At 42.9% G+C, this 27,792-nt stretch overlaps 1 protein-coding gene across 2 annotated transcripts in view; it reads left to right on the top strand.

Moving 5' to 3' along the window:
• The first annotated feature begins 320 nt into the window (after nucleotides 1-320).
• Nucleotides 321-27,792, top strand: part of ARHGEF3 (Rho guanine nucleotide exchange factor 3) — a 63,371-nt gene continuing 35,899 nt past the window's right edge. For both annotated transcript variants that reach the window (XM_063114179.1, XM_063114180.1), the window contains exons 1-2: nucleotides 321-543; nucleotides 26,069-26,176. In XM_063114179.1, coding sequence (XP_062970249.1) covers nucleotides 448-543; nucleotides 26,069-26,176 — 204 coding nt within the window. In that variant the 5' untranslated portion in view covers nucleotides 321-447. The remainder of the gene's footprint in view (nucleotides 544-26,068; nucleotides 26,177-27,792) is intronic.

Here is a 27,792-nt window from a genome sequence, read left to right as displayed (position 1 = left end):
TATTCACCCTCGAGAGTACCGGGGAGCGGGAGCCGGAATGGAGCTGTCACTGGGTTGGGTGGCCCGGCAATCGCGTCCCTCTCGCGGGGGGACCCCCGGCCGAGGGCTGGCGGGAGGGAAAAGTCCCTTTCCGCCGTGGGACCGCCCCTCCCGGTCGCGGCCCCTGAGGGTGTCCGCAGGGCGGCACCTGGGCACTCCCAGGACGCAGGGGGCGGGGCCGAGCCGGCACCCCGCCCCGCCCCAGCGCTGGGCGGGCCACCGAGGCCCCGCCCTCTTTCAGCCGGAGCGCAGAGTCGGGTCCCGCCAGGCTGGAAACCGGCTGTCTGTCTCTGTGTCGCCGCCGCCTCCCGGCACGGCACGGTGGAGCTGGGGCCCCCTTTCGCCTGGGAGTTTTGTAGTCGTCTGGGGTCAGCGGTGACATCCCAAAGGGCAGGCCCGGCAGCCGCCATGGTGGCCAAGGATTACCCCTTCTACCTCACGGTCAAGAGGGCGAACTGCAGCCTGGAGGTACCCCCGACCAGCAGTCCGGCCAAGGACGCCGAGGTAGGGCCGCGCGCTCCACCTGGACCTCTCCAGGTCCATCTGCCTGTCCCTCTGTCTCCCTCCAGCTCTCACCCTCTCGGCGCCCTCCCTGTGTCACTGTCTGTGTTTCCCTCTCTCACTCTCTGTGTGCCTCTCTTTCTCTCCATCTATCACACACTCTTTCTGTGACTGCCTGTCTCCATCTCTCACCCTGTCCCTCTGTTTCCCTCCCACCCCTCCTCTGTCCCTGTCCCTCTTCGCGCCGGCCTGGGGGCAGCCGCCTCCTTGCCCCTACCTCTCTTGCTTGCGGCGTGCTGCATGGCTCTCAGTCTGTGGATCTTCCGTCTAGACCCAGCAGAGGGACTTTTCCTACTGTGTCAGCAGGCCCAGATGTCAGGGAAGAACTACCCTTTAAGCAAATGTTTCCTCTTGCCCAGGTGGGAGAGCAGAGCGAAGTTGTTGGAGACCCCTACCTTCTTCTCCACCTGTCAAACTTAGCCTTGCAGATGTTTGGCAAAGACTGGACACAGCACCTTGACTTGTCACCTGTGGCAGGGGGATAATTCAGCTGGGGGTCTGAGGCAACATGAGTAATTTGAATGTCTCCCACATGGATCCTGAAAATGAATTAAACTCCTCAGGGTGGTGGAAAGCTGCCTTGGAACACTGGAAACATTCCCCTTTGTGGGAACTTTCCTGTGCTTTGAGGGTGATGTGAGGGAGTCCTCGCGACTTGTCCTTTGGCCTTAAAGGTTGGGTTCAGCTGGAGGAGAAAGCATCCCACCTTTCTTTGAGGGTCTTGGGGAATGCAGTTGCTTTCACTAGACTACAGCTTTGCTGTAGCCAAACTAGAGTGGAACCCACAGCATCCAGCTCATCACTGCTGCTCATGTGTGTATCTGGGAGATCTCCACTCTCCCTCATGTCACTCCACCAACATAACCACCACGACCGGGGAAAGTCTGGAGGCAGGTGTACATCGGACCTTGTCACAGCATTCTCGGGGTTCCACCTAGCCACCACCCTTGGATCTGTTCAGCTGTGTGTGCTTGGCTCACTGAATTATGTATATTTGGGAGGACAGCTCAATGAATCAACGATTCATTGCCTCTAATAAGAGCTATTCCAAGCTGACAGGACTCCAGTCTCTGGTTGTACTCAGCTTTTTGTAAGGTGAGTGCAAACTGATTTCTCCCGCCATCCCTATCCCAGACCCCAACTCAGTTGAATATTTTCACAAAGAGTTTTTGTTCCCAGCAGCCATGGAAGTGTGATGTCCCTACTGGCATTTGGATTCTTATTTAAGTTTTGACAGGACAGCACCTGCACAGAATTCGGGTTGTTCAAGCTTGGAATGGCTATAATGATTTTTCAGTGGGAACGTCATAATTTAATGATTGTAGGAGCAGTGGGGCTGATGCCCCCTTAAACTCCTTTTGGAAGGAAGAAAAACATAACCAATTTAATTAATAAATTGAAATGGGCCAAAGAAAAGAATAGTGAGAACGGCTCTGGACTCTAGCCAGTCCCTTCTTACTATCACTTAGTCCTGTGTTTTTTTAGTAATTTAGCCAAAGGCTTAGGTAAAACTCATCTGTTTAGTCTTTTCTTATATGTAGAATATAGATATGTCCATATCACAAATTGATGAAAGAAACGTATCATCAGATGTCAAATATTAATTTTCTTTACTGGTAGCTGGATCCTGATTATAAAATATGACCTACTGTCCTTTTATGGGAATGTCCTTGTGTGAGAATAAGGTTGGGGGAAGAAGAATTTTTGGAAATAGTTGGTAAATATTTTTCAGTTATCACCATTGAGGTTTGTTTGTTCTTTAGTGTTTAAATCAGAGGAGAAGTATGCTTTATACTCCTTGAGGCAGAGATGTCTTTTAGTATTATTGATCTGGCAGATAAATGCCTGATAATGGCGATAGGCAAAGTTGGAAAAAGAAACCTAAGTGAGATTAGGGGGTATTTTTTTTTGTTTCATTATCAGTGCAAAAAGCAGCCAACTGTTGTTGTAGGCCTAGCTTCCCCTTCATAAGCTGTTAGCTGAAATATATTTTCTACCAGTAGGTGTCATCAGAATTTGTAAATGTTTGAAAAACAGCATTCACTTTTCTGCCTTTTGAAAAACATAATTATGTAATTGTTTATAAACTAGTCATTGACTATTAATTCCTCGGAAAGTATTTTTTTTTTTAAGATTGATCGTTTTCTTTGTAGAAATAATGTGGTTATAATAAAAAGAAAAACAGGTCTACCCAAAGGGTTTTCTGGGAAAATAGGACTGGTTCACCTTCAAAGGCAGTTGCAGCAGAGCACCTGTGCCCTTTAAACATGTAATGGCTGTTCGTTCTGAATTTGCTGTAGGGACAGCAGTGTGCACAGCATGGCATTGGCAAATGCCTTCTAGCATTCTCTCCTGTCGCTCCTGTCGCTGTAGCAAGTGTGCTGGGGAAGGCCTCTTAGGAAAAAGCTCATGGGGAGCAGGCAAGTGTCACTGATGTGCATTTGATAACAATACACTTGAGTAAAAAATGTGCAAATAAACATTCTCTTAAAAGCAAATAAGATTTCTACTCAAGATTTAATTTAAGTGCTTTGTAATTTTTTTATTTTAGTGATAGTTTCCAGTGAAAGTAAAAAATTGTATATTTTTAACTTATTTTTATTTTCATTAAGTTAACTATTTTAAACTTTTAAGAATAGTCTACATGGATTATAATATTGCTCTGAACATCTGATAAAGTGACTAAAAAGAGAACTGTTAGCTCTAATGAATTACACTGATTCTAAGTTAAAAAATCACTGTTTCCCCATGGTGAGGTTTGCTTTTAAAGAAAGAAGATTCAGGTGAGTGGACACATTGGCTAAGGATTCCAGAGCCTGGGGAGAAGCTTTTAAGAGTTTTAGGTCTATTTCATTTTTAATGAAAATACAAAGAGGTATTTCTGTTATTTCTAAGAATATATCTGACAATTTAGTAGACAACTTACTTTTGGTTTTAGGATTCACCATCTTAGATATTGGTCAGGATTAGGCCTCAGTTAGTTAGTGGTATTTGTAGCCTTTGTCTCTTGGTTTTAAAAGTTTGCAGCATATAGCCCATATGCCTATCTTGTGAATAGTTGCATTACTGCTCTGGATCTCATAATTACAGGTTCTGATTTTAACTTGGCCAGTAGCCTGTATGGCCCTAGGAATAATGACATGCAGCTGGAAATGACTATCTCTAGGTGACATGCACCTAGAGTTCTATCTCTTTTCTAGTTCTACACGTCTAGTGTCTCACTTGAGACCCCAGCCGTATTGTAAGGTTAACATAAGGCATGCATTATTCTCTCCACTTCATGAAGAACACTGAGGGGAGGTGACTTGCAGAAAGCCACAAAGAAAATCAGCAGCTGAGCCAAGATCCAATGCCAGATTTCCTGATGGATTTAGTCCAGCACTTAATACTGGCATCCCTTGTAGCATTTAAGGGTGTTTACCTCCATGGAAAAAAAGCGGGGGGGGGGGGGGGGAATACAAATCGTAACAGACATGCAAAGCACTTTTTTTTTTTTTTTTTTTTTGCTGCTGTCCGGCAAAACACTTTAAAATATTATCTTTAAAATATATAATCTTGAACACTTTATATAACTGAGAAGGTACCTTTAAAGCTGAAGCTCTAAAGGGCAAGATGAACTCTATGCTCCTGCCATGATTTATGGCCTCCATCAGTCAACAAGTATATTTGAAAATTGTATGCACCTGGGCTGTACTCCTTGAATGCCAACTGGAGAGCTGAAGGGTTGCTGGTTTCCAGTAATTTGTACATTTCTTGGAATTTTGTCATATGGTATTGAACTGACAGTGTATATGATCAACTGTATGGAAATAGTCATAAGGAGTCATTGCAGTTAGCACCCTAGGATTTCTTCAGATGACTAAATAAATAGGCTCCATGAATCAGGTGACCTCAGAGATCTTGCTGGGTGGGGAGCCACACAGAGTTACCCAGGGAAAAGCTATCACTTGCTGATAGGATCTGGTTCTGGTCTTTGGGCCATCATCCTGAGGCTTGTTTAGTTAGAAAAGTATCTTGGGGACCTTGGGCCTCCAAGATGCACATGAACTAGGAACAGGTTTATTAGAGGAAAATATGTTGACTTTACACATGTACATTTAAGATTGCTCAAGGCATCAACTCTGGAATAAGACTGCCTGGGTCCTAGTGCTATTTCTACCACCTACTAGTAGTATGACCTTGGACAAGCTACTGTGCCTCTCCAAACCTCAGTTTCCTCAATGGTAAAATAGAGATGATGATAGTTCTACTTTCCGGGACCATAGTGAGGGTCAAATGAGATGATTTATGTGCAATGCTTAGCGTAGAGCCTGGCACATAGTAAGTGCTGAATAAATATCATCATCATCAAGACCTCTGCATCTTAAAATAGATCCTTAAAACAGTTTTAAGAAACATCATGATCACCATCCTAATTTCCTGAATGCTGTTTTACACACAGCAGTTCATGAAGAGCTTTAATCATTGTCACAACAATCCTGTGAGGTAGGTATTATTGCCCCTTTTCGTAGAAGAAACCGAGACTCAGAGCAGGGTAGTGGCCTTTCCAGCATGCCTGGGCTACTAGGTGGAGGAGCCAAGCCTCACAACCCAGGCTGACCCTGAAGTCTGTACTTAGACAACCACATCACATTGCCTCTAAATGATGAAATCACTGGTCTCTTCACCACATAACACAGGAAGGATGAACCCGCCTGCCTGAACAAATTGCCTGACAGTTGAGAGCCCATTTTTTCCCTGAGTGTCTGGATGGGAGACCCCACCATTAGGCAATGCTTCTGTCAGCCTACTTCATAGAATGGCTGCAACCCACAGGAGTGGGGTTTGTAAGCCCCCATTTGGGAGGGTTTTGTTAATTTCCATTTGTGTTTCTCAAGACCAAGGAGCTGGTACTTGGCAAAATTCTGCATGCTCAGCTCTGTGAAGGTGACACCGTTAGTTCTTTTATTAGTCATTTTGCTTATCTAAATTAACCACCAGCCTTCCAAGTAAACCAATAACTGGAAGGCCCAACCACTACCTACATATTTGCAAATTGTGTCATTTTCTCAAGACACTGTGTGATTGCCTGTAAAATCCTGGACTGGAGCCACTGTTTTCATAACTACTAAGTGGAAATAAATTACTGATCATATCCTAATTTTGCAAAGTCCTGTGTAAATGTAATTGTTATTAATGGTGTTTATGCGTGTGGAAGGGCTACATCATTTGTGATGTATGTGTGCAGTTGCTTTCTATAATTTGTCAGTGTTCGTAATGGGTAGAGATCACACACGAAATGAGGAAATTGCTGTGATTGCATTACCATTTATTCTTGTGTTGGCTCATGGACTGTCAGGAGTGAAGGCCCATGGTTCCTAATGCCTTCCTTTTTTTTTTTTTTTTTTTTTTTAAATAAATTGACACCAGCTACTAGCATAGAAGAAGCTGTATCACAAGTTAATCAAGAAAGACTTCTGAACCTTCAACTGGCTGGGAAAGAAGTGGTTCTTTCTAAGCCTAGAACACTTGTGCCTGGACATTCTGTGTTTGGGCCATTGTGTCCTTTCGTGAGAAGGCAGCCCCATTTTTTTTTTTTTTTTTTTTTTTTGGAGGCTGGCTGGCAGCTCCAATTATTAGTAAACTTCAATTAATTGGAGCTGAACCAGAACCTTAACGGTAAATTCACTGGACTTTTTTATTTTTTTCTTTCTGGCTCTTAAGATGAGGAAGAAAGGAGTAGCAAAACAGGCGCTTTTTCCCCCCCGAGATTTATGAAACAAACAAACCAACCAACCTCCCGGAAATGACCCAGGGCCATTGCATCAGAGAACCTCAGAGTGGGAAAGGCCTGTTGAGAACATGTAGCCCAATTCTTATCCACTGCTGGATCCATTCAATGTTTGCTTAAACACTTTCAGGGACAGAGAGCTCATAACCTTCTAAGACCCTGTACTCTTGTCTCTATTCAGTATAGATCATGAGAAAATCCTTTCTTGATTGTAACGTTGCTTTCTGGAGCTGTATATATTATACAGTAATACCTTCTCATGTGTTATCCCCTTAAATATTTGAAAATTGCGGTCCCTCTCCCCATTTTTCCTCCACGTATGCATGTATTCCCCACCCCCTTCCTTCCCTCAGGTGCTTTTCTTCTCCTGGCTAAAGGTTCCTGGTTCCTCTAACTTTTCCAAATGTGACAAACTGTCCTATCTCTTTCTCATCCTTCCTTGTTTCTTCTGGACATCCTCAGTGTGCCTAGAAATCTTGAGTATTGATCAGTCCAAAGACACTGTATGGTGCTGTATCAATAAACAGGATTTCTTTTATGTGTAATATGTTCCCTTAGACAGGAGAAACAGACTAGAAAACAACTGAAAAAGAAATAGACATTGAAAAAGATTTTTGAAATAAAGATGACAGACCAAAAATTGATATCTTTATCATATAAATACTGGTGTAAAAGAATACCCCAGGACATCCATGGACAAAAGAGCAAAAGACACTAATAGGCACTTCACACACAAGGAACAATGAAAGTAAAGATTATTTTAAATGTTCGCTCTAATAGAAATTATAGAAATGAAAAAGGCAAACAATAATGAGGTGCTATTTCATCCCTAATTGATATTGCAACTATTTTAAAGACATGTTAAAACCCAGTGCCGCAGATGTTGCAGGAAAGTAATGCACTTCTTTGTGCATATTGAGACAAAAAAGGTTGAAATCTTTGGATCAAGTATTATAGCTCTTGGTGGGAGGAGTGGGGGAAGCTGTGTGTCCAGCGTTGTTCATAATGACATTATTTGCAATAGTGTCCATACTTTACATCTGTGCATTGTGTAGTTTCAGAGCACTTGCATATTTTTTGACTCACCTGAGTATAATTATCCTCACTTTAAAGATGAGAACACCAAGGGTCAGGGAGGTTCAGTGATTTGCCAGGATCATACAGATGGGAATGGAATAGCTGGGGCTTGAAGTCTGACTACCTGATTCCAGTATAGCATCCTTTCCTACTTTTTTCTTTTGTTTTCCTACTTATTTATGATAGCCAGAAAAGCCAGTAACCTTTCTGTCCTATAATAGGCGAATAGCTCCATGAACCATGGCCTCTGGCACAGGGGTCAGTGGCATTATTTGCCACAATTACCTACTGGCAAACAGGAATACCCTAATGTACCTGGAAAAACTAAAGAAAAAGGTTGAGCATAATTGTATATACAATGTAACCAATTTAAACCTATATATATGCACATGGGATGTATAGAAGTGGGGGAAGGCATGTTGTGATCAGAGCACCCTCTTTTTCTTTGTGCTCACTAAATTCCTAGCAATACCATCCTGTGTTCAGATAGCAAGGAGCCGACCAAGGCTAGGACTGTCCTTTTTGTCAACTGAGGAAACAGAGATTCAGAGAGATTAGGAGGCAGGGCCAAAATGTTGGTCCTTCCTTGCCCAGCCTTGACCTCTTGGAATGCCACAGTGTTGACCTAAGCCAGTCATATTCCTGAGTGGGGTCAGTTGTATGCAGCACTGTCTATTTTGGGGGGTGGGGAAGGGACAGGGTGTTCAAAGTGAACCCCATTAAAGTTAGCCAGAACATTGTACACAGTGACCTTGCCTGGGGGGCCAGTGGACCAGCAAGCCTTTCCCTTGACCTGCACTCCAGAAAATCCAACTATAAGGCTTTACTTTATATTTGATGTGAGATGACTAAGAGAAAACAAAAAGCCCATGAAGAATGTATAGACACAAACTTATACATGTAGGTGACATATCCTAAAATGATGTCTTTCTGAGCTCTGCAGATCCAAGGTTTACAGCAGAAGCAATAAACAGTAAGGAGAAATACAGCATTTCCCAAGGGTACGCTTTCCATAGATGACGCTAGAAGGTGGCATCCTGACTGAACTAAATAAAACTGAGAGGCCGTGTCAGGGCCTTTCAAAGAATATAAAAGTAAATGTTTAGCACCTGCCACCAGTTGTCAGATTTGGAAGTTTGGAATCTTCCTGGAAGAAGGTATAGAAGGAAAAAGGGAACAATAGGCTGATGGTAGAAAGAGATGGAGCTGGGCCTAGTGGCCGGGAAGGCTAAGTGATAAGGCTGCCCTCCGGATGCTGCTGGCCTGGACACAAGGCCAGCACCAGCTCCCTTCTCAAGTGTTATCTTATACAGACATGCTCACATTTCATAACCCCCAAGTGACGCAGGCATGTCCAGAATGACCCCAGGCAAATACAGAGAAAGTAACTGAAGGTCACTGGGAAGACTATGTTTAATTTTTGACTTCACACAGGTGGGGGAGGGGTCTGAGTGGTTCATCAGTACCCTGTTAGGTTTTGGTGGTCTTGGCTCATTTTCATATACCTCATTAGCCATGCTGCTTGCTAGTTGGTGATTGTCTTGAGCACTTCTGCTGTGGTCTTGCTGAAGGGGTTGGAAACCACTGTGAAGAAGGAAATACACTGTTCGAAGAGGGAAAAACTGATGGTGGCTTTAAGTGTAAGCCACAGACTCATGGTGAAGTGTCACCTCCACCTCCTTCCGCTTGAACTGTTTGATGGTGACTTATGTGAGAGTTTTAAAGGAGAGAGCATAAGACAGACACCTTGTTTTCTCTTGTTAGTCTCTGAATGCTTTCTGCCCAGGCTCTAAGGGCCTAGGAGAGCGAGCTTGACTCTGGCATCAACATCAAGGAATGGGAGCTTGCTTTGGAGGTCTCTGAAACACAGCTTTTATTTCTAAGCCAGTTCTTACAAAAGCTCCTGATCAGCTGGGGACAGGGCACAAGTAGACTCATCTTCTCAGGACCTCAGACTCATTGTTCCTGTAATGAGAGGACTGGATTAGATCATTATTTCCCAGAAGGTGGGTTTCATACCACTTGTGCCAGCTCAAGTGATATAGGGACAAGACAAAATAATTTTGAATCACTTTCCCTTTGCAATTCACTTCCAATCCTGTGATTATGCCAATTCTCAGTTTGGAGCTAATATGTCTTTAACACCTCTCTATCACTTGCTAATCTCCACCCCCCACCCCCACCCCCTTTTTTTTTTTAACAAAGTGCAGTCCTCTGGCTTGGAAGCTTCCGTCAGGCAAGAATATCTAAGAAGAACTTAACAGGGTTAGTTTTTTAGCTAGTTTCTGTTTATGGCAGGGGATACTATTTTTCCATTTAAGGTGGTGATATATTTATTTTGACGATAAGTTTACTTAAGTAAAAAATGAATAATTTAAGGAAATGTTAAGTACATAATAGTTCAGGTGATATTTACATATGGCAAAAAGTTGTCATGGTCGTACTGGGAGTTTGGAAACAGAGCACTAGGCATATTCTGAGGGTTTGTGTAGGATTAGAACTCTGTAACAATAAATTCCCAAGTTTGGGCACAGTCACCTGCAGACCAAACTTGAAATTTGAACATTGAGCATAGGATCCAAACATCAGGTATTAAGGTTTTTAAGTAGATAAAAGTTGGCTTTAATGTGTCATAGAAAACAATTCTAGACTACATGTTAGCCAATTAAAAAAATAAAACTAGATTTCTGTGCTAAGAACATAAATCTTTTTTCTTTTCAAAGCTTCAAATTTCCAAAGTTCCAGCAGAAATTATTTAACTCATCCTCTTAATTTTCCCATTCACCCTGGGGGACAGGATTGAGCAAGATTACTTTTTAATTGGGGGCATCCATAGAGTGTAGTGGTTAGGAACTGGGTTTGGGAGTCAGAATGAACTGAATTCAAATTCCCACTTGGCTGAGAGACCTTGGACCAGTGACTCATCCTCTAATCCTCGGTTTTCTCTTCTGTAAAATGAGAATTTCTGAGGGAATTGGGAAGATGAAATGGGCATACAAAAGGCTTCCACAGAGCAAGTGCTCAGCAGACCATTGGCAGCAGTAGCATCTATTTTGAATGTAGATCAGTTGAGTAGAAGCTGAGAGTAGTTATCCCTACCCAGGGGTCTGCTCGGGGATTACTCTTTCCTTTGTAGGAAGTAAAACCACCCAGTTGTCCCGGGATCCAGGTTGGCACTGGGCTTTTTTTTTTTTTTTTTTTTTTTTAAAAACTAATGATGTTCTGTGCACACTGGCAAGCTTCACATTCATGTCTGCCAAGTAGAGCAAAAAAATCTAGTGTGTTTTCTCAGTTATTCCCAGAATGACTTTCAAACGGGGGGTTGTGTGGGTGCTCTGGGTAGAGAGGCACCCTGGCCTCGGGAGCCAGGGAGCACGTCGTCCCCGAGGCCCCCTCCCACCTGACACACATCATTTGAGAATCTTAGCCAAGTGCTGACCACAGACAGAGACCCACAGCAAGAGGATGAGGGTGGATTAAGTTGCTTTGAGTTCTTCGTGCCCTATTCATTAGCCAGGGTGCTTTAATTATAAATAGATCCTTTGTTAGAAACATGAGGAAACTCCATAGTATGATGGATACAAGCTGGTGAAGAGTTGGACAACTAAAAAATAACCCCTAATGCTCCTTAATTGTCAGTAGATACTTATTGAGACCTGACTGTACACATAATTTTTTTTCCTGGGGTTAAAAAGCCAAGGTCATGCTTTCTGCCATCAAGGAATTTCTACTTGAGTTTGACCAAGTCATTAGCAGCCCTAACATACAGGTAATAGCCATCAACCAAGGTAAAGTGGGGGTGATGAAGCAGTCATCTCACTGGGGAGCTTGGCAGACTGGGAAGGGGGGAGTATTAGAGAGATGGCTATCCAATGAGCTTCCTGATGCTGAATGCCGCCACTGGTCCCCAGGTGTGCTCTTAGCAGAGGACAGTGTCTGCTGGGGGCATATGAGCAGGACACCTGTGCACCTGGCTGGGCTTTCTAAGTTGCTGGGGGAGGAGTCAAGAGGGGCTGCTGATTCTACAGTGATAGGGCTTGAATGATGAATGAACAGCTTTTACTTTTCCACTCCTTGTTCAGTCTCTACCTCCCTCTGCCTCTACAGTCTTCGCTTCCTTCAGGGTTCCCACCTGGCTTAGGAAATTAACAGTACTGTGGTTAAACACCCAGGCCTTGCTGAGTAGTAGCCTTGGGCTCAATCCTGGCTGTGTGACTTTAGGCATGGTACTTTACCCCTCTGAGTCTCAGTTATCTGCTTTGTGAAATGGGTTTATTAATAGCACTAACTTAAGAGAAGTTGAAGAAACAATGCACAGAAAGCACTTTGGCACAGCCTGGTGCAAAATCGCTCTGTATATTGCTATTATGTTATTATTTATAAGAGCAAGTTATATATCCTGGGAAGTCAGTGTGGGGGTGACTGGGAAGGCTTTCAAGTCAGGTAGATTTGAATTTGAATTTCAGCTCTGCCCATCAATACTGGGTATGACTTGGAGCAAGTCATTTCTCTTCTCTGAACACCTGCTTGCTCTTCTGTAAAATGGGGTAATGGTGTTGCTGTATGAAATAGATGAGAGTGCGTGTTCTAGCATCTGGCAAGGGGTGATTGGCTGACTCTGTGGCTCCCAGTGCTACCTCCTCCTCACCCCCAGGATACCCCCCATTGTTTACTCAGCACTTCAGAGTCAGAAGAGTCACATCTGGGTCAGGTGTAGGACAACTGCTGTTTCTGGAAGATTGCTAGAATCCGTGAGTAGGCAGGGTGCCTGGCAGCATGTAATTTTCTTAATAGCAATTAACCAAGGTTTTGCAGAATCAGGTAGTCTCTGCCCACCCCTCTGCCCAGCCTGGCTTTGGAAACTCAAGAGTGCCCCTTGCCTGATTCCTAAACGTGGAGGTAGAAGGAAAGAGGGCCTGGCCTGTAAGCGAAACTTTCACTCCATCCCTGCACCCTTCCCAGTTTGGGGAACCTTTACCAGAAAAATTGTTCTTCCAGTGTAGACCCCCAGCAGTCTTCAGAAGTAACCCTCTCCCCGTAGGTGGTCTATGCTGGAAAATACATGAGAACTTTGCCCCTCTCTGCCACAGGGACCTTTCCCTCAGGGATAAATGCCATTTTAATTTTACCACAAAACTGTCCTTGTCTTTTCTGGAAACTTTTATTGGCACCTCTTACCACTTATTCTCCAAGGGCTAAGACAGTGTTTTTTACAAAACTCAACAGCCAGATCACAGGTTTGTATTTACTTCTTTCATTTGAAGTTGACTGCCATTGTCTATCCATTTTTCCCATTATGTCTCTGTAATTGAAATGAGCTGAGAGTGATGCAGGTGGCAGAGCTGGGTCTCTGAGGCTCCTTGCCTTCTTTGTCATCCTTTTTCATATTCACAGGCTTCTGCATTCTAATAGACTGTAGATAATGATACATCTGGTTGTATATTAATTGCTGAGAGTTAGAAATAACACTTAATCACTGTGTTTCAAGGTTGCAAATGTACAGCACTGTGAGCCAGTGTTTGTTATGAGCCTTTGGAAAAATCCATTGTTAGTGGGCATTTTTAAATTCCTGTCATTAAAAATGTGCTACAGAAAGAAAACTGTCTCAACAAATAAAGTCAGTTTTGTGTTCTACATGTGCGCGCGACACACACACACACACACACACACACACACACACACACACACACACACACACACACACACACACACACACACACACACACACACACACACACACACACACACACACACACACACACACACACACACCCTCCAAAAGAATAACATTTTGAAGCTATTCATCTGCTCATTTGAGGCTTGTGGGGGCAACAGAAAGGCCATATGAATCCATTATAGATTACCTACCTCTCAGTTTCCTGAACAACATGCTTTGTACCTTATTTTTCTACATACCATTGCTCAGTGGGTGGTAAGATGTCAGCTGAAAGCCAAAAACAGGAAAGTTTTAAGAATTTTAATATTTTATTCCCAATTCAATCAATCCCATGTGGTGGTTTGACTGGTAGCTTTTTCCATTTTGGATAATCAGATTTCAGTGTATTCTGTTCTCATTTGTGAGCAAAGTGTTCTAAAACACCCAAGTGCTGTGTTCCCTGTTTCTAAGTGTGGGCATGTGCTGCTGACACACATGGACTCAACATTTGAAGGATAATTTGTGCTAGGAGGGACAGCTGCGGGTTAACAAGGAGCACCGTGAATGTATTTTGTATTTCTCTTTGGAAGTCACATCTCTGCAAGGCTTGTCTGCTCAAAATCGTTGTTCTTGTCAAAAACAGAAAACGACTGTGCAGCAAGAGAAGGGATTCATCTTCTTCTGCTGACCTGGTGCCTTGGTCAGATGTCCCTGTAGGTTTTACCCGGCAGCCAAATGTGGGATCCCTGGTGCCTGCCTGGTCTTCAGTCAGATGGCAGACCTGATTGCCAGCTTTGCCTGCCTGAGATGTGTTTGATCATCCCCGATTCAGCTGGAACAGTCTGTCCTTCCCTGGGGACATTGAGATTAAGATCTGTGCATCCTTTTTCATCTCTGTACTTCTTTTTCCTCTTCTGGGAAGCTAAGATAATACTGAGCTTCAAAAGATGACAGGTGGATGAGAGAGAGAGAGGACACATCTATGGCTCTGTGTGGTCCTCTCTGGAAGCCAAAGGTAACATGTTATTTTTGTGTCCACCTTCCACATCTGACATGAGTTGAACATGTGGAGTTCATATCATTGCCTAATCCCAGACAGTGCTGGGCTCTGGCAAGACTGGAAACCAGCTCTTCTAGCCCATAATTCAGCAGTGCATGTGTGTGTTGGCAGGTGGAGCAGGTTTCGATGCAGACCTCAAGACCCATCTACTGGGCTGCCTCCTGTGACTCAGGTTCTTATCTTGGGATTTCACCACTGACATTTTCCTCTCCAGTCATATAACCTTGGATCCTGCCAAACCACTCCCAGTTTTGCTCTATCTAGCCAGAGCTTGACTAAACAGATAATAAAGCCGCAGGAAGAAAGAAAAGGCAGGAATGTGGAATCAAAGTATGTGTTCTCATAGCAGCCTCAGTGGCCAGAGCATGCCATTGGTATGATTGTGGCAGGTGACATGGAGCTCCAGCCATGTCCCTGGGAGGCCCAAGGCAAAATCCAGTGCCGCAGGGAGTAGAGGAGGTTCAAGAGAGCAGGCTGGGGGAGAGACCACACCTCTCCTTGGGCATTAGAAATAAGGGTAGTAATCTGATATTTACTGGGGACTTCCTTTGGGGCGAGCCTTTGCCAAGCATAGTGTGCACGTAATCTCATCTGATCCTCCAACAACTCCGTGAGGGGGTGGGAGAGTCATCCCTACTTCACAGTGGGGGGATTCAAGCCTGTAGAAGTTACACTGTTGGCCCAGGTTTACACAGTATTGCACTCTGGCCAGAAGATTGGCTCGTATTTTGTCCTTAGATCCTTTGCAAAGAATTGACTCATTCTTTAGGCCAGAGTGATATGACCTTATTATGTTCTGCAGAAGCTTTTGCTCATTCCTAAGCTCTGAGGGAGTCCATAAAATGCCCTTAAAGTACTCTTGAGGTCTGTACACACTACTTCCCCCAAACCTTGAAGCAGAGATGGAATCCTGTGGCATCCTTTTCCCCCTTCCCCTCCAGCCTAGCCCATCGAGGAGTCAGGGAATCCCTTTTACAGAGATAAACAAATGCAGAACATATATCCCGCCTAAGGGTTTGCAAGAAGTCAGTACGAAAAGACTAACTGCAGAATGCCAAAGCCATAGAGACTTTACTCTGAGTCCTGTGGCTGTGACCAGGCCATCATTGCCACCTCCAGGTACTTTGTTGTCATCATCCAACCAGGGATGTTCCAGGTGTGGCCACATTTTCCAGACCTGGGGGGGTGGGTGTGGCTTGGCGGGCACAATCACTTCTGTGACATTCTTGCCAAAAATGCATAACCTGAATATAATTGTGAGACAACATCTGGGGCCAAGGTTGGCCTTCCCATAAGGGCCACCAAGACACAGCTCTGCTGGCAGCCCTCCTACTTTTCCAGGAGGTCAAACTCTTGAAGTGCTTCAGCTCTGAGCATCTGGCCCTTTCTGCCTCGATAGAGTGAGAGCTTTGCTTCAAGTTCAGAAAGCAGATGTAGAGCCAGGGACCGCAGAGAGAGCTAAATATTTGGCTTCCTCTTTCTCTGAAGGTCTGTAGCATCATGTCTGGGCAGAACTAAGAAGAGTTTCAGGCGATGAGGGCTGGCATTTGCTAAAAGGAACTTACCCTGGGTGTGGGTGTGCGTTTCTCCTTCTGCCCAAGGTTAAGTAATAGTAACATCCTGTGTAAGAGAACTTGAATGTGGTTTTCTGCTAAACTCCAATATTTTAGGGCTATTTATTAGATGTGTTTAATCTTGGGCCAATTTAACCAGTAGCAGACTAATAAAATAACAAATTTGGGCTTGCTGCCAGGACAAATGTTGACTTACCCTTATAATGTTTACTGAAATGAATAACTTTGAAAGTAATTGAGGAGTGAAACCTTAGCCAAAAATACAGTGTCTGAAACAGTGGTTCTGTTTTATTTTACTGGCACTGCTAAGAGATTATGTTTATAACCTAGACTGCTGCCTGTTTTAGCTCTCAGAGAGTCCCATATTTTACTGAATTCTTTTTTTGGACCATAAACCTTCATTCAACAAAAATGAACTTCCTCATGGCAGGCAAGTAGGGCAAGTTACTTTTCCAATGTGGTGTCAAAAATCCAGTGATAATGAGAAGAATAAAGATAATAACTTGCTTGAGGTCCTCTCTCAGAAACAAAATGGTATGCCATGTACATTAGCCCTCTTACAGTCTGCAGTAAAATTAATTGGTTCTGCAGGGTATACTGGATGAAATTCATCTCACTTGCCCCACACCTCCAGCCTTTCCTTCATTTTGCCATTTAGTTTATATAAACATTAGCAAGCTACAGTATTTTGCCAGCATGTGTTTTGGACTTGAAGGAAGCAGGGAAGAGCCGGAAGGAAAGGAAGCCAGGAGGACCACAAAACTTGTCATTGAGTGTCGTGTCTTTCTATCCCCATTTTAAAAATTTCTTTTTTGGGGGTAACTGTGTTTGGGGAAGGGACTCTGAGCATGGTTGCGGAGGCTCATGCCAGCATTGTCTGGGCTCAACCAACGTCTTCCTGATGCCTCTCCCTTAACCAAGGCTTCCCAAAAAGCAGCCACCTCATAGGCAGATTTGGACCAGAAGCTATAGATGCTGATTCCTCAGGCAAAGACAGAGCTTGATATACAGGGAATAAATATCTCTCCAACCTTAATGCATTCTGTTTTACAGCCCCAAGAGTTGATGGTTTAATTTGTGGATTTGTCCAGACCATCTTGTGACTTCTCTATCATCTGTTTTTAGCACTTCCATGACGGAAGCTGGAAACTTGTCAGAGCCTCAACCCAGCAATCCGACAGCCTGGTTGCAGCTTGGGCATGAGACTGAACCAACTCAGGGTGTTCTGTGAATTTTACTTATCCAGGCTCTATTTGTTCCCCCGTTAGCAAAACCAAAACAAATAGGCAAATGCCAGCATTTGTTTTTTTCATTTAAAAAAGGAAATTGGGATGTTTTCCTCATAACACCTTGTAGAGGAAAGTGTTGAGCCATTTCTTCAAAGAGGAAACCAGATCTCCCTTGGATGCCTAGGCCAAGGCAACCAAACAGCTGGAGAAAGCAAACACAAGGGTGTGTGTGGCTTCCATGTGTGAGATTAGCCAAGTCAAAGGTATAAGGGATCCCTCCAGGAGCTGTTTCTGGTGGCTTGTCAAAGTCCACAAAGCCTATAATCCCTTTGTTGAAATCACTGATAAGCATCTCTGGAGGAAAAATATAGTTCTGAGTTTAAAGACCTTTTCTCACCTTGTGGTCTAGAAACTATTAATTCTGAAACACATTTGGCCTAATCAATGAAGCCAGGTTTCCGTTAGAATTTGGGCCTCATTATCTGCCTTTCATTTTCTGATAACAGATGGCACCAGGTCAATTAGCTCTGTGCCAGGGAAAAGAGAAGAGAAAAAAATTTTTAATGGAAATTTTAGAATTAGGGACAATTATTTCATTATTTTCTTTTTCTATTCCCCCAAAATAGGATGAAGAGGCTATTGTGAGCTCCATGGAAGCTCCCCTTGCTGTCCCTGCTACCCTACTTCTCTCTTGCTCAGACAGCTCTATGAAGGCCTCCTCATAGCTGCCTGTGTTGTCCTTCACGCCCGTATCGTCTGCTATGTCCCACCTGTTGACCACCTTGCCTGCCCCACTTCCTTGCTAGCTCCAACCAATGCTGACTCTTGTGTTCTCTGTCTGGATCACCCTTCTGGTTCTCCCTGTCCAGCCAGGAGACATTCTCCCGAGGGTGACACCTATACACATCATTGAAGCACTTTGCAGATACTGGGAAAACACTCCCTGAATTGGATTTAAAAAGATGCACCTGGTCAGAAAGAATCCCCTCCAATATACCTATGAATTACCAAGAGAATAGTAGTAACTTTACAGTGAAGAAATCCACAGTGGGGAAAAGAAGAGAGAGAGAAAACAAATAGCCAAAAAAAAAAAAGAGAGAAAAATCCAGAAAATACCATCTACAGGCTGCTGTAATAAAGTACCACAATCTAAGTCGCTTAAAACAAGAGAAAGTTATTGTCTTACTGTTCTGGAGGCTAAAAGTCTGGAATCAAGGTGTTAACAGAGCCATGCTCCCTCTGAAACCCGCAGAGAAATCCTTCCTCGCCTTCCTGGCTTCTGGTGTTTGCTGGTGTCCTTGGTGTTCTTTGGCTTATGGATGCTTCACTCCAGTCTCTTACTCTCTGTTGTCTCATGACCATCTTCTCCCTGTGCATCTCTGTCTAAATTTCCCCCATCTTATAAGGATACCAGTGACTGGATTTAGGGCCCACTCTAATACAGTATGGCCTCATCTTAACTTGATTATATCTACAAAGATTCTATTTCCAGATAAGGTCACATTCGCAGGTACCCGGAGTTAGAACTTGCACATATCTTTTTCTGGGGACACAATTTAACCCATAGCACCACCTTAATCAAGTGGTCAGAGTTAATATTACCAGTAATAAGACATGGCAATATCATGTACTCCCCCTGATAAGATGTACCAAGAAAGGCACATCCTTCTATTGTATTCTTGACAAAAATACATAACCTGAACCGAATCACGAAAGTACCAGACAAATCTAAATTGAGAGATATTCTATAAAATAACCAAGTAGTACTCTTCAAAAATGTCAATTAGAAGGGCCGGCCCATGCAGTGCTGATAACACCAGGGCCATGGGTTCGGATCTCATATAGGGATGGCCGGTTCACTCACTGGCTGAGCGTGGTGCTGACAACACCAAGCCAAGGGTTAAGAACCCCTTACCGGTCATCTTTTAAAAAAAATGTCAGTTAGAGAGCTATAGTATTTTGCTGTAAGACCAGGGAAGACAAAAAGACAGAGGAACTGTCACAGATTGGAGGAAACTATGGAGATAAGACAATGAAATACAATGCGGGACTCTAGATTGGGTCTTAGAACAGGAAGAGGACATTAGTGGGAAAAGTGATGAAACGCCTTTAATAGTTTAGTTAATAGTGTTGTGCCAATGTTAATTTCTTACTTTTGTAAATGGCTTTGGTTATATAAGATGTTAACATTGGAGGAAGTGGGGTAAAGGGTGTGTGGGAACACTCTGTACTATTTTTGCATCTCTTCTGTAAATCTAAAGTTGTTTCAAAATCTATTTTTTGAAAAGGATATGTATATATTTGGTGATTAGGGAAATTTGCCTGTTCTTAGAGGCAAAGATGGGGAGGGGAGAGGAATAATCTTTAGTAAAAACATACCAATTTGTGAGTCCTATTCTAGGCTCTGTTAGTTGAGAGCTTTCTATTCACAAAGAACTGTGCCATGTGCTCATCATCATTATCTGTTGAGCAGAATAGTGTAGCAGAGGTGTATAGTCCAGTACGTGGTCCACATTTTGCCTCTACCACCTGAGAATGTGACCTTGTGTAAATACTTATGCTCTTTGGACCTCGGCTTACACATCCATAAAATGGGGATAATGATATTAGCTCTCTCATAGGATGTTCTGCAGATGCCATGAGCAAATCCATATAAAGCTCATTGCCCAGTACCTGACACAGATTGTAAATTTTCAATAAATGGTAGCTCTTACCCACAGAATTCTCACTACTCTATCATGAGGTTATTTCTCCATTTTTAAAATTTTTTTTATTTTGGGGGGCAGCTGGCCAGTATGGGGATCTGAACTCCTTGAAGAAATTGTAAGTAACTTTCCTAATATCACTCAGTAAGTATGACAGCCAGACTAAAGTAGGTAGATCTATAGACATAATATGGCTCATTCTCAACCATTTTGTTAGAAAAACATTAACATAAGAGGGAGAATCTTCAGGAATTCTTTGAAGGAGGATATGAAGCAAGCTGTCAGTTCCCCCAGTGGGGAGGAGTGGGGCCATTTGCAGTTAAAGCTTATGGCTTGGAAGGAGGCAGAGGTAGGAGTAAAAGGATTGGCCAGCGGGTGAAAGAGAGATGCTGAAAGGTGAGGAAGTCTTTGGCACTAGGAGGTGTCAAAGAAAGTGAGAACACAAGACTATTTGTGGCGACCTAGAAGTTTTGAAGGGTGAGAATCTCGGGCATAAACTAAAATGTTGTGAACCTCCCGTTGGCCCTGAGGAAAAAGGGTGGTAAAGTCAAGGCAATTGTGGGCTAATGAGCTTTGCTTTTGTTTGATTGGAGAGAGGCAGAGAGGGAGTGAAGATCTGGCAAGTATGGGAGGTCCTAGCCTCCTCAGCAGAAGATGTTGTTACTGTAGGAATGGAAAGAAAAGCATGAAAGTGGGAGGCAGTCATGAGGAAAACAAAAGCACACTCACAAATTAAAGTGAGTACAACAGGAACAGAGGACTCCTGCCTGTGGGCAGTCTGATCTTGAAGGGCCCCTATTTTCTCTGTGTGTCTCCAAAATAAGTCAGAGCTGACCTCCACTGGAGTGATTCATATCGTGGAGTTCAGAGAGTGGGAGCCTGGTGATGGGTTTCTCGGTGAGAGTCAATAAAGAAACCAGTCAACAGAATAAAACAGACTTCAGGGAGTCTGGTGGCTGGGATGGTGCCTCTCTATGGTGTTGCCCCATCTTTAGCTGTAAATGTTGTAAAGTAGTCTTTCCAGCGTTCACTTTCCCAGCCTCATGGACCTTTCCCTCTTCCAGTCTATACTAGTTGAGAGTTACTGAAATTCAGCAGTGGGTTTTTTTTTTCTTTTCATTTTACCAGGTTTCTTCTATTTCGAATAACGTCTCTCTCTTTAGTATCCTCTCTCACTCAGCCATCACAGCAACCGAAGTAAAAGTTTCATTTTTTCCCATTTTTTTCTTTTTATCTTCTTTTTTTTCCTTTTTCTCTTTTTGAAGTAAAAGTTTCAGCATTTGCAAAACAGTACATTTGCAAAACAATTTTATGTCCATTAAGAAAGAAAAACATTTTGTTATGGTGAATTTTGACATGTACCATAGACAGGACTGCACGTTGAGTCCCCTGTGCCTGGCACCCAGCTTTGACAGTGACCTATCCTGTGATCAATCCTGTCTCCAGTACATCCCTTTCCCCAACCTCATATTGTTTTAAAGTAGAGCCCAGGCATCATATCATTTTTTATGTTCTTTATTCACATATATTAATGGGCAGAGAAAGTTTGTATTATGTTTGGGCTGGTTTGTTTAGAAAGTTAAGAAGATAAAATGCAATAGGATAGGGTTTACCTACATAAAAAGTAAGTCAAATATATTCTCTGCTCATCAAGGGAGGACCCTGCATGCCCAGGGAGAATATAAAAATCAAGCCTGTACCATTTGCTGTAGCCTGAAAATGCCTAGGTGTGCCTGTGGGAGGTTGCCATGCCTGGGAGTGTCATCCTTGGGTATGTCACAGTAGAAAAGCTGAGGCTGAGGACCACTGACTAGGGACGTGACTGGTCAGCAAACTATGGCCTACAGGCCAAACACAGCACATTTCCTATGGGCTTCAAGCTAAGAATTGTTTCTGTATGTTTTAATGGTTGAAAAAAATCAAAAGAATAATAATATTTTGTGACATAAAAATTATGTGAAATTTAAATTTTAGTGTCTATAAATAAAGGTTTAATGGAAAATAGCGAATAGCCACACTCATTTATTTAGATATTGTTTATGGCTGACAGCAGAGATGAATAGTTTCAACAGAAGCTGAATGGCCTGCAAAACCTAAAGCATTTACTATCTGGCCTCTTATAGAAAAAGTTAGCCAAGCCCTAGTGTAGAGCATGGGCTCTGGAGTCAACCTACCTGAGTTTAAATCCTGGTCACCACTTTTTTAGCTGAATGACTTTAAGCAAGTTGCCTATTCTATGCCTGTTTCTCCATCTTTAATATGAGGATCATAAGAGTAGTTAACTTGTAGGGATGGTAGGAGGAGTAAATCAGTAGTAAACATATGTAAAGTGCTTAGTTAAGTCCCTGTGACCAATATTAGCTCATTATTATTATTTACTTATGCTGGAGTTTCTCAATCACTGCGAGATTGCAACTTCCTGTTTAACATGAGGATGATGAAAGCCACCTAGAAGGTTACTGGGTGGCTTAAATGTGACTCCTGAGAGTGCAGGTCCCAGTACACTGCCTGGAACAGATGAAAAGGCTTCCCTGGTATTTCCAAACATTTGAAAATCTTTTTTATATGACTCCATCAATTCATGAACAAAAGCATCTGCTGGCACAGTCGATTCTCACCTCTCCCTAACTCTTTGCAGCTGAGAGCTGTGCTGCCCTGCAGAGAAGCAGTCCCTGTGCTGATGGCTACATTTCCAGCCCCTCCTGGGCCATGTTTATAGCTCAGTGAAGGTAGAGTCATGGGCAGCTGCAGACATGATGGGGATGATTGTCCTGCTACTTCCCAACTCCACTCTAGCTGCAAAAATGAAGTACAGGGAAGATGAGTAGGGGTCTCTGTATGCATGGAACTATTTTTTTAAGGAATAAAAAATTATGCTAGATCATATTTTTATGACAGGCATTTTCTTACATTGCATACAATCTGCTTTGGTTTTTAACTGTTGAGGAGAAGAATGAGAGGAGGAAAAATAATTGTATCCCTTAGAGAAGGAATATTAAAATCCATTTAATAAAAACAACTCGTATTAAAAATAAAACTGCATGGAGTGCTTCATTTCCCTTTATTCGTAATTAAGCTCAAGTGATATTTAAAATTGTTGAATTAATTCCTTTATTTAAAAAAAAGAACTTGATGCCTTTCTTCATTCTTTCCTTCCCTTCCTCCCACATCTCCTTTCTTCTTTCCCTTCCTTTCTTTTCTCCCTTCCTTGTCCTCTGACTAGATGAAGAAATAACATTTGATAAAAGTCAATGTCAATTCATAATAAAACTTCACAGCAAACGATCCACAAAGGAACTTTCTCTACTTGATAAAGGGTATCTCTGTGATGGTCTCAGCAAACATAATCCTTGATGATGATATCTTAATAATAATCACCTTAGAATCAAATATTAGACTAGTGTACCCACTAGTCTCAGCTTGTAATCAACAATATACAAGTGGTTCTAGCCAGTGCAATAAGACAAGAAAAACAAAAAAGTTATAAGGTCTAGAAAAGATCAAACAAACTGTAGTTGTTTATAAAATACTGCCTACATAGAATGCTCAATGCCTTTTCTTTTTTTAAGTCTCTTTAGTGAGATGCCCTTCTGTCCCATCTTAAAATTGCATGGTGGGGGTGGTGTCTGCACTTGAAACAAGACACCTTGTTCCTGGATTTAGCACTGACCTTGCCCAGCTTGGTCTGGCAGCTGAGTTGTTGGACTAGAAAGCCTTTCTGCAGGTTGTGTTCTGTCATCTCTCCGTAAATCCTGAAAGCATCCCTGGTATTGCATTTGCTAGTTCTCAGTAGAGCTACTTAACTAGAATCTGGAAAATTTTCCCTGAGGGCTCTCTTTAGACAGCAGTAAAATGTAGCTGGAGATATACTGAGTAAATGGAAAAGAAAAATCAAATTAGGCCAAGAATTTTTTAAATCTCCTATTCTCACAGCAGCCCTCAAGGAGAACATCATAATTCATACTTTACTCATGTGGGTCAGGCAGAAAGCCTCTCCTATAGATCCAATAACCTGTAAGTTTTCTGGTTTTGAAATTGCACCTACCTGCATTGCTGGACCACAGCACTAAGTCATGCAGCAATAGCTTCTGGTTTGATTGTTCATTACCTGGGAATGTCAGGTTGCCAGAGAGCAGCCCAGTATTTACTTCCGAATGGGCAATGCCTTAGGACAGCAGTTTTAATTACAATCTCACATGGCAGCACTGTGCTCAACCTGTAGAGGTGCTGGCATTTGCACCATACATGCATCTTGTAGCTATGCAGAAAAACTCCTGTTTGGCAGGATCATGTAAAATGGGCAGCAGAGTCAGCAGGGCCTTAGAAAAGATGACACAGCAAGTGGAACAGAGCTGGATCTTCTCCCATCCTGTCAAGTATGCAGTAATCTCTGCCCCTTTTAAAGCAAGAGAACCCAATTGGTGTTAACCCTTCAACCTCCCCACTCTGAAACAGAATCTGGGACTCAGCTGCTTTAGCCATTAAAAAGAGAAAGACCCAGAGCTCCTGGGCTCTCAGGTGCATGCAAGATTATCTGAGACCAAACCCTGCTCCCCCAGGGAATCTCCTGTTCCTCACTTGCTGCAATGCAGTTTGTGACACCAAAGGTAGTGATATCACAACCCTGTCATTTTCAGCCCAAAGCAGGAGCCATTTAGAGAAATTCAGGGGATGCTTAAGAGGGTGTGTGTGTGTGTGTGTTCAGTTTGCCGGTGGTGCGTGCGTGCGTGTGTGTGTGTGTGTGTGTGTGTGTGTGTTCAGTTTGCCGGTGGTGCAGCTCTGACGTACAAAAAAAATTTTTTTTTAATCCTCCTCTGGGCACAGATGCTCAGGAGCCAGGCACTAGTCAGGAAGCCTCCTGAAGGACATTGTCACCTGGAAGCAGAAGGGCTGTCAGACCTTTCTCATCAGCACTTAAATCATTGTAAGGCAATGTCTGTCATGTTGGGAGATTCATCCTGTACATTTTGGAACTGAGCCTTCCTAGTGTTCTGAGACTTTTCTACTATCTGTTCAGCTTGGCATGCTAAGAAGCTGGAGAGGTACCCGGCAGCCTGAATTCACTCTGCGTCTTGGAAAGTATTTGACTGCTTCAAGAAATTGTGAAGTCACTCCTGGCCACTGTGGAATTGTTTTGAACTTTTTAAAAAAGTTTTTTAATTTTTCTGTTTAAATACCAGAAAGCTCTGGGGACAGTCTATTTCAAAGAAGGCTTCTGATTTCTGAGGCTGGCAAGGGTATAAAATGACATGAGCATCTCAACAGGATTCCAAATTCAGGAAAAATTTTTCCAAGCACCTACTATGTTCAGAACACTCTGCAGGGTTATCCTGGAGAATCTAAAATTCTGGCATAACCCTTGAAACTTTGAAAGCAATGGCTGAAAAGGAAAGATGAGCACCTGGAGGCTCTCCCTGGAAATGATTGAGGTTTGCCACCACAATTGGTTATTTGGGCTTTTTCCATCAAAATTTGATGTCTTCATGTGCTGTTCAGCATCTACTATAGGTCAGATGGAGCTTAGGAAGACAAGGGTAACTGTTCTCTTTGTCTTTGTAAATGTTTTGTCTGTCATCTCTCTCTTCCCCACAGCCTGCTGTTTTTATTTATGTAATTCTTGTGTGCAAAGTCATTGCAATGGGTAGACTCCCTCTCATCCATCAGCCTGGTTTGGAGTAACCTGCAGATTTGCAAATAATGTTTTATGTGGAGGTGATTTTCAAAACTTGTGACTATAAATAGTATAGAAACCATGGGTAGGGTTTTCTGTCTGTACATTTTCTTTTGCCATCTGGTTGTTATTTATAAATATTAATATGCATATTTCAAACACACTGTAGAGACAAAGATACTTTCTTAAGAGTCCAGTAATAAAACTTACTTTAAAAAGAAGGATTTTTAATTTAGTGAACTAGAAAACAATCTTGTGCTTTAGAAAAGCTATTGCGTAAAAGAAGAGTGGCTTTAGGCGAGGTGAGGAAAAGTTTTTAAAAAGATAAAACCAGAAACAACAAAAGACAACTGCCTAACAAGGTCATTGGACAGGAAATCAAAGGCTGCTCTTCTCTGTAGGAGGGCCAGGAAGAATGATTCTACTAAGTGGAAGCTTCTCAATTAAAAGCTGGCAGATATTGGGGGTGAAGGATGAGGGGCAGATCCCTGCCCCTTTGCTGTCGTCCCAGAGGCTGCCTCTGTTGACATCCCCTGCCATTTCTCCTCCCCTGGCTCCTAAGCCAAGTCATCTCCTTATAGCTGGAGTGAGATGGGGCACTGTTTACATTCCACAGATCAGTGTGCAGCCTGCAGCTCATGGAAGGAAACGTGATTGTATGGTAGAGTTATGTTGTCTTTGTAATTGACCTTGACATTTTCCTCTCTTTTTTTTTTAACCTTACAGGAGCCTAGTAACAAACGGGTCAAACCCCTTTCCAGAGTCACGTCACTAGCAAACCTCATCCCACCTGTGAAAGCCACACCCTTAAAGCGCTTCAGTCAAACCCTGCAGGTAAGAAGGGCACAGTGTGCCCATGGTTATAGAAAACCACATTTGTACAGGAGGGGACATCCTCATCCTACCCAGGATTTCAGATGATTTCAGACTGACCAGAATTAATGCTTATTTCCATAGAGGAGCACAAGTGAGGTCACTGAAAGGAAGAAAGGAGTTTTCAGGTCCCAGTCTGGGGTCAGGCAGAGTCAGAGCTGTTTCTGTTGGGTCTTCCTCACAATTGCATTTCATGTATGTGCCCCACCCAGACACGCTGTCACAGGTTTTGTCCTAAAATATCTATGGACCTCCTAAGGAAACCAGCACATGAGGTGAACTGGAGGGCAGCAGAGTCTAGTGGCTTTGACCTGTAGTGTGCGGAAAAAATCCAGCCCACCACCTGTTTTTTAATGACCCACAAGCTAAGAATGGTTTTTATGTTTTAAAATGCTTGAGGAAAAAAATCAAAGGAAGAATATTTCATGACAGGTGAAAACGACATGAAATTCACATTTCAGCATCCATAAATAAAGTTTTGTTGGAACACAGCCATGCCCATCTGTTCATGTGTTGTCTACGGCTGCTTTTGCCCTACAGTGACAGAGTGGAGTAGTTGTGACAGAGAACATATTGCCCACAATGCCCAAAATATCTACTATCTGGCCCTTTACAGGAATTGTTTGCTGACCCCTGGCTTAGAACCAGGGCCCTGGAGTGAAAGTCACTCACAGACTTTATCTCCTTGGGCAGGTGACTTAACATCTCTAGGTCTTGCGTTTATTCCTCATGGGTAAATTTGGCACAATGCCACCAGCTCCTTCATGGAATCATTACAAGGATTTATAAGACAGTGCATTTAAAGGGGCAATCACTAATTAACTAATTAGTTAGCTAACTCGTAAATATTAGCTACTATGACAGTTTTTTAGTTAGCAAGTGGTTGTAATTGTTCTTGATCTTAAACTCTTTGATGAAGTTTATCTTTTAAAGTGAACATTTAGATTTGTCCAAGCCCTTGGACCCAGTTTGGTAATCATAAAAATATTCTTGCAGAAGGAAGCCCATGAAAGTCATACTATAAAAAGGCTCACCCTGTTTAGATGAGCAGTAGTCTTGAGTGTGCCATTTCTTGTTTGTCCTGAATACTTTTGCTTGTCAATATTTTATCTTTGCTTTCTGAGCCTTTAAGAAAATAGTAGTCCAGATCCAGGCATGCCCCATGCTGTGAAAATCCACAGCTTGAGAACTATTTGAGGTTCTTCCTCACCCTTTTCTGTCCTTTCTTCCCGACTATTCAGCTAATATGCCATGACTCTGCAAAACCCAAGCTGTTCTTGCTACTTCCCTATAGGTGCCGTCCCTCTCCAGTTCTTTTCCCCTGTCTGTTCCTCTGTTAGTTCTGCTAATAGTTTCTCCTGAATGAATCCCTCATCACCTAATTACCTATAGGTTTGGCTCTGTTTCTCTCAGTGCTCGGGCCTTTGGGCCCTTGGTTATCCCCTGATCCCTTTTGTGGGAGAATGGAGGAGAAAGAAAATAAGGTTGTCTGGGGGAGCCAGATGAAGGGCTTTGAAGCTGGTGAACAAGAATGTGTTTACCTTCTCTCCCTTGTGACCAGTGCTTCAGCCCCTAGA

Source organism: Cynocephalus volans, chromosome 11 (assembly GCF_027409185.1).
Source record: "Cynocephalus volans isolate mCynVol1 chromosome 11, mCynVol1.pri, whole genome shotgun sequence".
NCBI classification, from domain to species: domain Eukaryota; kingdom Metazoa; phylum Chordata; class Mammalia; order Dermoptera; family Cynocephalidae; genus Cynocephalus; species Cynocephalus volans.
The sequence above is the reverse complement of the archived record's forward strand: the minus strand, read 5'-3'. Positions and strand labels throughout refer to the sequence as shown.